The 13,614-nt window shown below is 41.4% G+C and overlaps 2 protein-coding genes across 2 annotated transcripts; both read right to left on the reverse strand.

Annotated features, from left to right (window-relative positions):
• Window positions 1–2,552: 2,552 nt before the first annotated feature.
• On the reverse strand, window positions 2,553–5,587 carry LOC104432888 (cytokinin riboside 5'-monophosphate phosphoribohydrolase LOG1). Its single transcript, XM_010045462.3, has 7 exons — window positions 5,348–5,587; window positions 5,064–5,161; window positions 4,921–4,951; window positions 4,185–4,284; window positions 3,366–3,436; window positions 3,105–3,248; window positions 2,553–2,929 (listed from the first exon to the last, which is right to left on the reverse strand). Exons 1-7 carry the CDS (start codon window positions 5,456–5,458, stop codon window positions 2,837–2,839), a joined length of 648 nt encoding a protein of 215 aa, XP_010043764.1. The 5' UTR covers window positions 5,459–5,587; the 3' UTR covers window positions 2,553–2,836.
• Window positions 5,588–9,158: 3,571 nt separating this feature from the next.
• Window positions 9,159–13,614, reverse strand: LOC104432889 (protein CNGC15b). The gene is made up of 8 exons (XM_010045464.2): window positions 13,337–13,614; window positions 12,603–12,686; window positions 11,913–12,450; window positions 11,591–11,803; window positions 11,107–11,399; window positions 10,681–10,792; window positions 10,286–10,522; window positions 9,159–10,051 (listed from the first exon to the last, which is right to left on the reverse strand). Exons 2-8 carry the CDS (start codon window positions 12,629–12,631, stop codon window positions 9,368–9,370), a joined length of 2,106 nt encoding a protein of 701 aa, XP_010043766.2. The 5' UTR covers window positions 12,632–12,686; window positions 13,337–13,614; the 3' UTR covers window positions 9,159–9,367.

Consider the following 13,614-nt stretch of genomic DNA (forward strand, 5'->3'; position numbering starts at 1 on the left):
CAATTTAAATCAAATTATCAAATCCAATCAAATCATCGATCAATCGATCCAATCAATCCCATACCACCAATACCATCTCTCTGTCAACTCATTCAATAATATCTATAAAATTTGATCACATCAAGATTTGCTCACCCTAAACTGAAGATAGATAGTATAACTCACCAAAAGCTGATAGAGTATATTGCTCACCCTAAACTGATATATCAAGGCCCACGGGCCGATATAGTGTACTAATAATGCTCACCAAAGCTGTGTGGTACTTAATATGCTCACCAAAGCTATACAATACTTAATATCTATTATATCCGATAAAATAATCATGTGTAGGTACACAGTCGGCATTAGCTAAAATACCATAATTTCTATTTTTTTTTAAATTCCACCATTTAATATTGTCCATAATAATATTTTTGGCGTTGTAAACTAACACCCAATAATTCCTAATTAAATACCAAAATTACCCAATTTTAGAATAAATTCCCAAAATTACAAACATCATTCAAATAACACAAATTAGCATTAAGATGAAGAAACTAAATACACCATTGTAATCAGCACGAAATTTCGGTCTCCAGCTATCTTAGTATAATTTTCAAAAAATAATAAATAATTAAATAATTACCAAAATTAATTAAATAAATGCCAAAAATACAAACTTAGGTCGGAAAAGCCTAATTAAATACAAAAGCGAACCCGAAAAATTTTCGAACCTATTTAAATAAATAATACAACATATCTAGTTGCTAATTAAACCGATCTAACCACCTAACATGTATAAACGAATAATTAAATCACTAATATGTTCTAACTAACCACATAATACATAATTAGCCTAAACTAATCAATCTTAAGCATAATTAACTCCCTAAGTAGAGTTAGTGAGTAAACTCACCGGTTTTGAAATCCGATGAGTCCACGAGGACGGCGAGGTAGAGATGAGTGACAAACTCCGAAGTGGCAGCATGAAGCAAGATCCGGAAGCAGTCAAAAGCGGGCCTCGAAGCCCAAGATTTCTTGCTGAACTTCGGTTCTGGTTGGTGGGCCGAGGGAGGCTAGATGAAGGCTGGCTGGGCTGGAAACGACAAGGGACAGGCGAATGGACTGCAGCCGATCGAGCAGAGGCGAACGGTGACGTATGGCAGTTCAAGTGGCGAGAACGGCTTGCGACGGTGGCCAGATAGGCTCGAGGGACGGGTTGGATGCAGAACTGCACACGGGACTGGCGTGGCTCACGCGGGGGCTTGCGATGGCAGCGACGGGTGCTCGACGGCTCCAGGTGGCAGTCGACGGTGAGGGGGGGTGTACTACTCGATTTTCTTGCAACTTTCAAAGCTACTATGATCTGGAAATGGGGGAAACAACCAGTTGGAGAAGAAGAAAGGGACACCTGCCTTGGAGGGTCCCTCTAAGCTTCAATCTCACCCCCATTTGTCCCCCTTGAAGAGGTCCCACCACCATTGATGTCTTCCTTAGCAATTTTGCAATTACAAAGCTTTCTTAAGAAGTCTCGGAAGTGGTCCAAAGGTTGCACACCATGGGGGCTACGAATTTGAGCAATCCTCCAATTTCATCAAATTCCCCCTTCTAATTCTCCTCAAATGGACTCAATTTGACGGCCATAAATTCCACCAAGATATCCATAATCAAATCAACATTTTTCCTCGCTAATAGAACTAACTTGCATCCCAAAAACTTGATCAAAAACGGTCCCATTTGGACAAAAACGACCCTATTTTGAATTTTTGCAAAAAATATTAGTTTGCAGAAAAATTTTCAAATGATGAGTCGACGTTCCTAAAATGACTCATAACATAACAAAACTTTTAATTTCTAAAATTGGATTCAAATTCGCGGTTAATTTCAATATAACGTGATTTTAGCGTAATCTAGCCTACCGAGTAGCTTTTAGAAATTTTTGGTACAATTGATCCGTGATTGATTATTTTCAAGCCACAACGTACATCTTCCACACATTGGCGACTCTCGGTTGTCGTGAAAATATTGGTGTTTTAATTACGGACACAGGGTACCAAAATGACAGAAAAATTAGTTTAATGCCGATCGACGAGAATTTTTTGCAATTCGGTAGAATCACCCATACTCAATCACATATCTTGATCGAATTAACATATCTTCAATCTCTGATCGATTTTTAACTGTGTCGTAATGACCCTTGTAGACTAACACGGTTGAGTAGTCGATTTCTAGTCGAATTCTCAAGTCTATTGCGTTAAAATCTCTTAAAGACTTCCCATATAATTATCTCATGAGTGATCAGCTCAGAGAATAGCACTATAGGTGTGTCGATGAAAGGCCCGAATCATTTAATTGAAAACAAGACTGAAATTTCAAGATGTCACATACTTAATTAAAACCTAAAAGTTATGATTGTTATGGGCGTAAGAGACGCACTACAAGTTTAATTAATAATCCCTTATCTTTCCTTTTGATGGTTTGCCTTGGGAAGATGACAACAAGAGAAAGTTCAATGAATAAAAGAAGTTAAATTTTGAATGTGGAGGTATCGGTAAATAAATTTTGCTCATCCCTAATCATCAACGACAATAATTTAAACTATTGAAACAATTGACAGTTGTCCTGCAAAATGTTACATTCTTTCCCTATACCTACTTAGAGCGATTAGAAAAATTTACTGCTAAATAAATGCATGGTCTAAATTACAGCCTATTGTCCTGAGGCCAACTTTTAATTTACAAGAGAAATAATGAGGTTACAAAATTCCACAATTCTCGAGTCATCCTATTGATTTCCTTACTTCACAAGGATTTTTTGTTTGTTTTTTATAACAATTTTCTTCCTTTTTCTTTCTCATTCATCTGGAGATTTCGCATGCTGTAGAGTAGGTTAGTTGCTCCATCTCCCAACTTAGCTTCGGAGCCACCCTTTCATGGCGTGGATAATACTCCTGCAGAATTCATATCACAAATCTTTCGACGGATTACCTTTCTCTTTCTCAATGATTTATTTTTCTTTTGCTGAATTAATATGAATCGAGCAAAATTTATTGGAAGTGAACTAACAATGAAATAGCAAATACTGCTAACATCTAAGTGTTAATTTTAATGGGATTTCTTAATTACCTCCATCCTCTTGATTAAGTCCTTGGCGTTAGGGGCAGTAACAATGATGTGGCGTGCATTGGGCCTAATGAAACCTTCCTCCACTGCTTTGTCGATGAATTGCAGCAAGGGGTTGTAGTACCCATCTACATTCAACATTCCCACCTGCAAAATTTATTTTTAGTATTATAGGAACGCAAGAAGATAAAATTCTCAAATCAAGATCAGCTTAGAAATCCACAAGGGAGAATAAAAATTTACTGAAGTGAAGAGACGAATTACCGGTTTGTCGTGGATGCCGAGTTGGGCCCAGGTTATCACCTCCAGAAGCTCTTCGAGTGTCCCATAACCCCCTTGTGAAAAGTCAAATACAATTTTATCGACGTCGCAAAAAATTAATTTGTTTTAGATTACTAATTGATGGAGATTTATATGCCATAAATAAATCTCAAGAGTAATATATATTTTGCCCTTTTGGCTAGGAGAGTTTAGGGGTAAGTAAGACGGATTGACCAAACTAAGAACCACTCGGACTTCGAACTAGCCAGTTGGGTCCAATTCTCGAAGAGGCCAGGATTTTTAGCTCAGGGGAGGAATTGGACGAAACCGGACCGCTTGGACTGATTATTCTTTTTTTTTTTCGTTCTTATTTTAAAAATGTCTCACACACACCTCCTCTTCTCTTTTGATCTTTCCCTTTCGCACCACGCTCATGCCTACTTTTCTCTTTTAGTCTTTCCCTTTCTCTAGGTTCTTTCACCTCTTATAGAGTTCGAGGCATTATCTCTTTTGAACTCAACTAATTCTACTAAACTGCTTGGGAACCAAACTGGACCGGTCAATCCAGTTCCAAGGACATTCAATCTGGTCTCTGGTTTTGGAAATGGGAACCAGTCCCTCTAATCGGGGCTCCAATTCAGGAGTGGGGTTGGATTGGCCTGCGGGTCCGATTCAGACCAGACCATTTGGGTTCAACATGGGCCGAGTGTCGAAACTAAAGCCCGAATTGGTCAAGTCATTGGGACCGGATCTTGGTTCGAATGGAATGGAATTCATTACTGAACATGAACATCGTTCGAGGGGATCAAAGGGTGCACCAACCGGGTAAGGCGATGAAGGCGTCCGAACGTCGAGCCATCTCTGCCTTCCTCTCGTGCATGTCGGCGACCGCCTTCACTTCTCCCACCGTCTCTCCGGTTATCTGCCACACCACAAACAAACAGCTTTTCCACTATGCAGATTAAAGCCCCTCAATGCGTGGTGCGGAGCAAGTTTAGCATTCGCCCCCGATGCATGTAAAAGCCGAGATGGATTCGGCTTGCGTGCGCCGGGTACATGCAAGAATTTCGAGCCTCGAACTGAATACGAAACTCATGTGGGTGGGAGCCCAAGCCGTGACACTGACAAAAGCGATGAGGGGACTTGCTCACACGGGTGAAGGGCCGGTGCCAAGAAGATACAAGGGTGTGAGAGTACTTTGCACCACGGAATCTAACCAGGGCATGTGAAAACTAGCAGAGACAGACAAATGCCGTGGACCAGTACAAGCGTACAAATTACGGGATAAGTTTCCTGCCATTCAGACCAACCTAGCCCACTCTAGGCTCCAGCAAGAAGAGAGAGAGAGAGAGAGAGAGAGAGAGAGAGAGAGGCTCTTTTGCTTCTTCCTGGCCCCCGTTTGGCCCCTAACTTGTGATTGGACTCGGCTTCCGTGTTTACCGGTTACGAGTTTGTCGGGATTCATTCAGTAATTGGCTCTGTTATTACTCGAAAGTTGGCGACACTAAAGCGATGCATAAGGTACTTTCTCAAAGGTAAGCATACTAGAAATACGTACCTCTGGAGGCATGAGAGTTTTGGGAATGACGCTGCAAAACAAGCACGTAATTGATTACCGCTGAACTTAACCCTCTTATCTTCATCATTTCGCTCTCTTTTTTTAGCACTATTTCATCCGATGACCATGATGGAATCACTCACCCGATGACATGGCGGCCCCCGTTGTAGACGACTTGCGAGACAAGACCCATCAATCCGATGCTCCCTCCTCCATACACCAGATCAATATTCCTCGATACCTTCAATAGTGAAAAACAACTAGGCGTTACTCGTCATTTTGATGGACCGAACTGCAATATCAATTTTACTTTCTTGGGTAAAGGACTCGCCTGACCAAAACGAACGAAGAGAATTAGGGGTATATAGCTAAAGCGAAAAAGAAGAAGAAGAAGAAGAAGAAGAAGAAGAAGAAGAAGAAAGCAGACCAGTTCTTTGCCGAGCTCGATAGCAGCATCCTTGTAGCTGCTCTTCTTCCCTTGGCTGCTCCCACAGAAGACACATATGCTTTTGAACTTTGATGACTGTTTCGTCTCCATCTCTCTCTCTCTCTCTCTCTCTCTCTCTCTCTCTGTGGTGTTTATGAAAATATACAAGGCCTTTCTTTTTCTTGGGCTGAGACTGACACGAGAGGACCTGAGTTTGTATATAAACCGAAGGACGAAGGATTCCTCTATGGCTCTTCTCGTTTTATGGCAATGTAAATCAACGCAACCCTAGCGCTAGCAGCTTCAATCATAGTCCCAAAGCCATGCATGTAGGGTCCACCTTTTTGTTTTATCTCTTGCGGGCTCCACTGCTCCAAGGAGAATTCCTTGACACAGATTCTAGGGCTGTCCTCTCATCAACTCCTGCCAGCCATGTCCGGACGTTGAAACAATGAAAGCACAGACTCCATTTATTTGATTTGAAGTTAGCAGGAACAAATATCCGCAGGATAGAATATGCATGTCTAGCATACCTATCGAAAATACTTGGTATATTCGTTCTGTGCCACACCAATTATGATCGAGAGAACGACATTGATTTGATAACATAAGATAGATATTGTATTCTTTTATGTTTTCGGAATAAGATTTTATGATGTGGTCAATCGAGTCATTAAGAAGGTATCTAACATTTCCAAATATGTTAGTCGAACAAACGATGAATGAATGGCTCCCTTTTATCAATTTTCTTGCACCCTCAAAGCCTCAACCACCCACGCCATGGCCGGCGGAATCTTTGCATGCGCAGGAGACTCCCCTCCATACTTTATTTCTCACTCTCGGTTGGACCAAACCACACCGCCATCTCCTCATGTGCTCTCTGTTTCCTCACTTTCGTTTCAGGGCATAAAATTCTCCTTATTGAAATTCTCTTGACTGAGCAATGAGGTACACATATCTTCTAGAAATGCGCAATTTGATACTATTTCTAAGACTAATTAGATCGAGAGCAAAGTACTCAACACTTCAATCGTTTCGCAAATCAAAAGTAGGATCGAGCGACTAGTTTGAAATACCACCCAACCCCGACGTTCGAGTCTGAAACGATTCCAGCACAACACCTCCAATCAAGAGCTATTGAAACCATTTCGGAAAGAGCTTCAAAGACACCTTTTGACAAAGAAGGATTTCCAGATACTCGTTTCGTTCTAAAGGCGAGACCGCTTTTCTTTGGATAAGGAGGAGGCAGGCACTGCAGATTTATAATGCGGTCGCCCATCTTTGCTTATCCCCTTTTGACACCGGGATGACTCGATCCCCAATAGCCATGAAGTTGAGTTGGCGTAGAACGATGAGACTCTGCACTCCATAAATGTGGGCAGAGCATCTCTATTCACGCAAAGGTCTGCAGTGACCACCCGGAGATTTTTTTTTTTCAATTCTTCTTTCTCCAACTTTTATGGCGATAGCACATTGGTCTGAAAGGTTGGCTTTATGGGAACGTTCTTCAGTGGGGCAACAAGAACAGCTCGCCACTGCAATTTTTCGCTGCTTTCTTGACGTCAGTCGAAAGCGATTTGTCGAAGGTTGTCAAGTGGGAATTTCACCCCCCAACAAGAATTCAGCTCTTTCCCTGCTGCGAGAAAAGTAGTGGAGGAATCTCTCTGTTGCTTTGTTTGACTCTGGATGAATCTCCTTCCAACCATGTTCCCACTTGCATCGCTCCCGCAACACGTTCATCATCCCAAGCCCCCACTAGATTTTTCACTTTCCATCGTATGTCTCAGCACAAAAATCATATTCCGTCGCGATCAATATCGATCAAGAAGATAAAGCATAGCCAAGAAAGCCATTCAATTTCAACCACGAGCACGGGATCGAGTGATTGCCGACTTTTGATTTGTCTATCGAGAATGTAGGCTTCTCTCCCGCTCAATCAAACCTCAATCATCACGGCACAAGAGTGCTTAATTCCAGGGGAAGCAAACGTGTAAACGCAAATTGATATATTTAGTAAATTAGCTCGACCCCATGCATGTGAATCCATGTCATATGGGTCTAGGAATTAATGGTCGGATTCGAATTTTGGCCAGAATAATGCACGTAATTGAGACATTGCATGGAGTTGTGGGGGACCACTTCTTGACCTCGAGAGTCGCTGTCTTGGGAATTAATTGGTTTGAACTTATGGACAGATCGTATCAAGCTGTTAATGGAGCAATTGAATGGTCAACATAATCACCATGATGCTCCAAAAGTTAACCTCGGCGAAGACTCTCGATTCAAGATTAGCATATAATAATGTACAATAGGGAAGGGAATTATGAACCGCGACGACCTTTTTGATATTCCGTTCAACAAAGTGGAGGGAGCTTTACTTTTGAATGCGAGATGATGATGATTAAACTACATGCTTTCTTCTCAATAATCACTTGAGGGACTAAGAAATAACAGGCCATTAGTCAAAAAACACCAAGAAAGGGACCCGCCCATCTTCAATAACTAACCAAGTTACGTCCCCCACCTCAAAAGGAAGGGCCTACTTTTAAATTCCTAATGCTTTGCTCATATCCCATGTGATTGGATTGAATGTACTTTTCTTTCAAAAGCAATTTACTTCCTTTTTTTTATTTTTTTATTTTTATTTTTTTTTAAATTTTTTCTGGGTTCTCTCTTTCACACACACGCAAGCGCGCTCGTAGCACTTAGTCATGTGCTACTTGCAAATTTATTATGATTTAGTTCAGCTGTTGATTAAGTCATGTTTTACTTGTAACTCACCGTTACTACTTCAAGTTCATGTAGGCTTGAACTCTAGATCAAGAGATCAATTATTGACTCACGAGGAGCAAAAAGTTTCATATCATCGTTGCATTGCTCATATGTGTTCATAGTGGCTTGAATTTATCTTGATATGTGATTGATTTAAAATGATAAAACAATCTAAGGGTATGTTTGTTTTACGAAAAATAATTTTCGGGAAAACGTTTTCCTCATTTTCCAGCGTTTGATTCATTTAAGAAAATGAGTCAACGGAAAATGTTTTCCTTCCAAAGTTTAAATTTAGGAAAACGATTTCCCCTTTCAAAGAACCGGAAAACGTTTTCCAAAATATTTTAATATCCTTGCTTAATAAAAAAATTATTATTAAAAAGAATTTCTAATTAAAAATTTTGAATTTGTTATTATTACATCTTTTCTTTTTCTTGTTTCCTCTTTTCTTTCTTTGCCTGTGAACGTAAACCCTAACTCCTCCTCTCCTCTCTCCTTCTCCTTCACCCCCTCCCTTTCCTTTTGACTTGCTCTTGTAACTGGAAATCATGTCCATTTTCCAAAAGAAATAAAAATAAATAAATGTGTATGAATTCAGGTTTCCTTTTCATTTTGCAAGTTCAAATTTTAGATTTACTAAACTGATCGAGAAAAATCCATTTATTAAGTAATATGAACTCAACAAATTAATTTGGAAGTAAGAGGCACACTATTGTCAATTGTTAAGTCAAATGTCATTCAATCATTTTTCAAATGCAATCCAAATATCAGAAAATACTTTTAGTCACGTATCATCAAACAAAAGAAAACTAACCATTTTCCTAGAAAATGGTTTCCAGAAAATATTTAAAAAAAAACATTTCGTTTTTCACGAAACAAACACACCCTAAGTAAAAATAATTTTCTAACCGTGTTAGTGATTTTCCTACGCCCCTCCTATCTAAAACGGAGCACATTAGTTATGTGACAACTTCGATCTTCCCAGAATTAGCATTTACATTTCTTACCATCGTCAACCATAAATAATAACTGCTGCGAATTTGGCCTCGGAAGCTCCTGCTTGTACTTATAAAATGAAGGACAAGCTGTCTTCAATGTCTTAGCTACAATATGCATAGGCTACAATATGTCTGTCTTAACATGTAACTATTTCTTCTCCTATATCTTCCTCCCAATCAATGAAAGAATCACCATATGTCATCCCTTTCTGTTAACTTCTTGTACATACATCATTGATTCGTTCTCTGCTCAATCGTCATCGACAGAGAAGTCCGGCTCCGCCGGCTTCTGCAGCGATGCAATGGCACTTGAGTCTGAGCCAGGATGGCTATGCCCACCGCCTATCCTCGTGCTTGCGGCCATCCTAGTCGCGTATGAAGCCAGTCCTGAGCTGGTCGGGACCTTTTCGGCAGCCTTAACATCCTGTGTGAGGCTCTCTTGAGCCTTAAGCTCGGCGACTTCTTTCCGCTTCTTGAACCGGCGCCATGCAGCTTGTACGAAGCAAGCGGCCCATGTCCGCCAATGATGCGAGTAGAACCTGAACTTGTGCCGCAGCTGCTTGCTGTGCAGCCTCCGGAACTGTGATGCCACGAACTTCAAGTCTTCTGCGCTGAGGGCAAATGCCTCGACTTCGGACACAGATTTGGCTGTCCGGGTTGATGACGGGAGAATCACACTCGGGCGCGGGTCCAGGGCCCACGTGAGCAGTTCCTCTCCGCAGAAGTCGCCAGGTCCGATGCGGCATGAATTGAAGAAACCGGTGCGTCCGCCATTGGTGGTGTAAGAGTCGAGATGGCCTCGGATGATGAAGAGCATCTCATTGACGGGGTCACCTTCACGCACTAGGAATGTGCCTTCGGTGCACAAGGCGGGTTTCAGCCTCTCGCAGATCGCATCCAGCATTCTTTCGTCCATTTGATCAAATAACGGAACCTGTTTATTCAGCAAGAAACAAGCGAAATCATCAATTCAAACATGAGCATCAGCATTCCGCAGCCAAATCGATATCAGTTTCCCACAGATTAAGTTGACTAACATCAGAATAGCCATTTCTTGTTGTTGGGGCATCTCGAAGCTCAAGTGGTCATGTCGACTTAATTAGGAACCATAGGACAACACATACAGATGACCAATGACGTTTCCTAGACGTGATAGTTTCAGACTTACACGTCGAACTAGATCGAGGCACAGATGACGCTTGATGTCTCTCCTGAGATCCACGGGAAGGCCTTTCAGAATAGTTTCCTCATCGACGCCTCTAGTGGCAATCCACCTGAACTGGTCATGTTTCCGAACGGATTCCTTCAACTCTTGAGGTAGTTGCCTGTGATGCATCCACTGTTCTGCATCTGTTCTCTTGATCCTCCACTCTTCCAGTCGGACCGTTGTAGATTGGAGATATGTCTGTTAGATGAGCACATTAGTTTCTAACATTACCTGTTTAGGTAAACCGAAGCATCACGCATCGCTTTCAATTCTTGTTTAGTCGCTAAAATTTTTTTTGGACTGAAAAACACATATAGGAAATGACAGAAGAAAAATAGTGAGTCATCCATTCTTACTTGCATATTTCCAATCAGCAATGCAAAGAGAACCAGCCCTAGAGTCGCAATGACTATGGCGAAAACAATTTCTCCGACATATGTGCTCGTTGAGAGATTTTGTCCCAAGGAACTGCAAGTGCAATCAAAAGATCATCATCTGAACTAGACAGTAGTCGAACGAGAATGATATTCAGCTCAATAAATGTGGAGATGGAAAGAGAAAGAGACGCATCTCCGCAAATCTATCCGTCGCTTCCAACCATAGCGTTTAAATTTCAGATATAATCAAGCATCTAGAGAAAAGTTTCAGATGTATCCAGTAAGCCAAGAATGTTAGAGCATGTTCATTGATCACAGTCAAACACGAAACCTTGTACCTATATAAAGAAGAAAATCGGTACGAACAACTAACTCCAGAAACAGAGTAATCTCCTGTTATCTTACCTCAGATTCCTCAATCCCCACCAAAGGCAGTAAAAGTACTTGTTGAAGAATGGAGACACAGTTACTTCTGATGTCACCCCATCGCCATAAATGCCAAACTCATAAAAACCACTCGAGGGATCGCATAATCCGGTGAGGTTGCTTGACTGGTACCAGGCAATCCTGTTGAAATCATTTGCCCTGCGGCAATCGAAGAAACTGTACTTACAAGATGCCTTCTGATCGTCGCATGCTCGTCTCCAGCATGCCTCCTGTCGTTCTATTGCTAACAGGTACCAACAAGCTCCTAAAACCTGTTTATAAGAGGAAGAAGAACACTATCAGAGTTAATATTAATCTTGATTGAAATGGGATACGTAAATGATGTCAGAGAGAGATCATGAATGATCAAATAAATACAAAACCGTCCATTTAGCTATAGATGGAATCACCTCTAGATTATATGGAAACACTGCTTAGAGATTCTCTGTTTTTCTGTACTTACATGGCTTGCCAACATGTAAAGCATAAGATTATATGCTGCTCCGGCCCATGCTGTCTCCGTGACGACGCCAGCGGCCTTGACGATTTGTGATGAAAGTGGGAATATAAGAAAGAGTCTCGGGATATATTGAAAAATTATGATAAAACGGAGGACGTTTTTGGTGTTAGTCATTGTTGAACCATCGAGATTCGGGATAACAAGCCATATCAGCACCTGAAACATTGATAAAAATGAAGGGAAAAAAAAAACCGTAAGCGATTGAGCGCAAGCAAGTTTTCAGCATGCCAGACGATGACTTGTACTAGAAATTCCGGATTTTTACCTGAGGAAGTGGTAGGGCAGCAATAAGATCGATCCAGAAGTCCTTGCGAAAGTACTTCAAGGCGATCTTCGATGAGTCGATAACAAGTTCACCTCTCCCGAAGACTCGGGAAGATGGTGCGACATAAGCCGTACGAAACCGAACGAAAATCTGAATCATGTAAAACACATCGGCCACTGACCTTACTATAGTAAGGGCAACTTCAAGCGGTATCCCTATATCTATGCATTGTTCCTTCGAAACTACAGGCAAATAAAAGAAGAAGGGGTCCACAAACAGAGAAATTAAACATGCCACCAAGAAAATCTTGTTCCACCGGTGAATGGTTTGCCCTCGAGGATCCAATATTTTTCGCTTCACTCTCTCATAATCCTCCGAAAACACCCTAAGCAGCACTTTAGCTTTCATGGACTTCCCTGTTTTCTCAGGCGTGGCTTTCGGTTCATATAGCTTATTCTCATTAATCTTGTAGTTCAGTTTAACGATTCCATCGCCTTTTACTGTAGGGAGCCTTGCTAGATGATGATCCTCTTGAAATCTGGTTGGTTTAGAGTGAATGTCAGATATTGAAGATTGAACCTACTTGAGAAGTGACCATGTACTAAAATGGCAAATCGATTGAATATGGTATTCAGAATCCAAAAAGAAGCAAGAATTTGGCATAGATTCAGGAACTAGGAAGAGACAAACCTGACAGATCTTGAATTGTCATGTCCCATAGTGCTTGAGTACAGGTTCTGTCCCTTGGTGAAAGCCGCAATTGATCACGCAAATCTATCGCACAAGAAAGACTGATTTATGTACTGATCAACGAACCATCCTTTTCTTTTCTACAAGTATCTATCGACTTGTGAAATCAGAAGAAAGTGACTAGGGATGCCCTTGAAGCCACAAGAGTCAAGAGCCCTTGTATGGCTTTCTCTAGCCATGAATCATGTGAAGAAATAAAATAAAGACGCAGCAACTTGAAGGCTGAACCTTTTGAGGCTCAGAACGCCTTTCTGTGACAGAGTGTGAGTCAAAACGTGCGTCCTATATACCCTTTTAGAGTGTGAACTCCAACAAGTTGATAACTTTTTGGTCTTTCTTGAACTTTGCAATGAGCAGAACCTTAAGCCTGAAATGAATCACGCGTTTACCATCGCTCTAGCTGTCTCCCCACCCAAAAAAAAAGCAAAAGGAAAGGAAACAGAGCAAATTGCACGTAGACTGAAAACTAACCCAGATGCTTGGACAGCAACAACTTGCATAAGAAACTTCAGAAACCAATTTGCAGTAAGAAAAAGTTCGACAAGAAAAACACCGGGGCTATAAAAGAGGCAAGGCCAATCAATTCAAGACCCAGATTGACATCAAACTTCAAAATCCTCAGTCTGGTAGTCAAGCATGGGAGGGAGAGAGAGAGAGAGAGAGAGAGAGCTCACGAGTGTATTGCTTTTCTCAGAAGCTGACAGCCCGACACGATGAAAGTCACGAACTTGCAGAGCCGAATCTCACTGAGAAGGCATAGATCAGCTCAGAAAGAATTCGGGACGACATTTTTCATCTCAACTCCGAGATTGGAGGAGCGAAGGAAGATGCCAAAAAGTGGAAACTTTGGCAAAATGGGAAGCGAGCATCAGCTTTCATCGTTCACAGAAGTACAAAGCCGACCCCTCCCTGTGATCCTCGCTTGTTGCACGCGCTTAATGAACCTTGGGTT

This window comes from Eucalyptus grandis, chromosome 2 (assembly GCF_016545825.1).
Source record: "Eucalyptus grandis isolate ANBG69807.140 chromosome 2, ASM1654582v1, whole genome shotgun sequence".
NCBI classification, from domain to species: Eukaryota; Viridiplantae; Streptophyta; class Magnoliopsida; order Myrtales; family Myrtaceae; genus Eucalyptus; species Eucalyptus grandis.

Excerpts from the sequence above, each read along its gene's own strand:
- LOC104432888 (XM_010045462.3), bottom strand. The coding sequence starts at position 5,458 with ATGGAGACGAAACAGTCATCAAAGTTCAAAAGCATATGTGTCTTCTGT. Across the intron at positions 5,162-5,347 it reads TCGAGCTCGGCAAAGAACTG|GTATCGAGGAATATTGATCT; the intron begins GTCTGCTTTCTT and ends TCACTATTGAAG. Across the intron at positions 4,952-5,063 it reads GGGGGCCGCCATGTCATCGG|CGTCATTCCCAAAACTCTCA; the intron begins GTGAGTGATTCC and ends CTTGTTTTGCAG.
- LOC104432889 (XM_010045464.2), bottom strand. The coding sequence starts at position 12,631 with ATGGGACATGACAATTCAAGATCTGTCAG. Across the intron at positions 11,804-11,912 it reads CTGCCCTACCACTTCCTCAG|GTGCTGATATGGCTTGTTAT; the intron begins GTAAAAATCCGG and ends TCAATGTTTCAG. Across the intron at positions 10,523-10,680 it reads TGCTGATTGGAAATATGCAA|ACATATCTCCAATCTACAAC; the intron begins GTAAGAATGGAT and ends CTCATCTAACAG.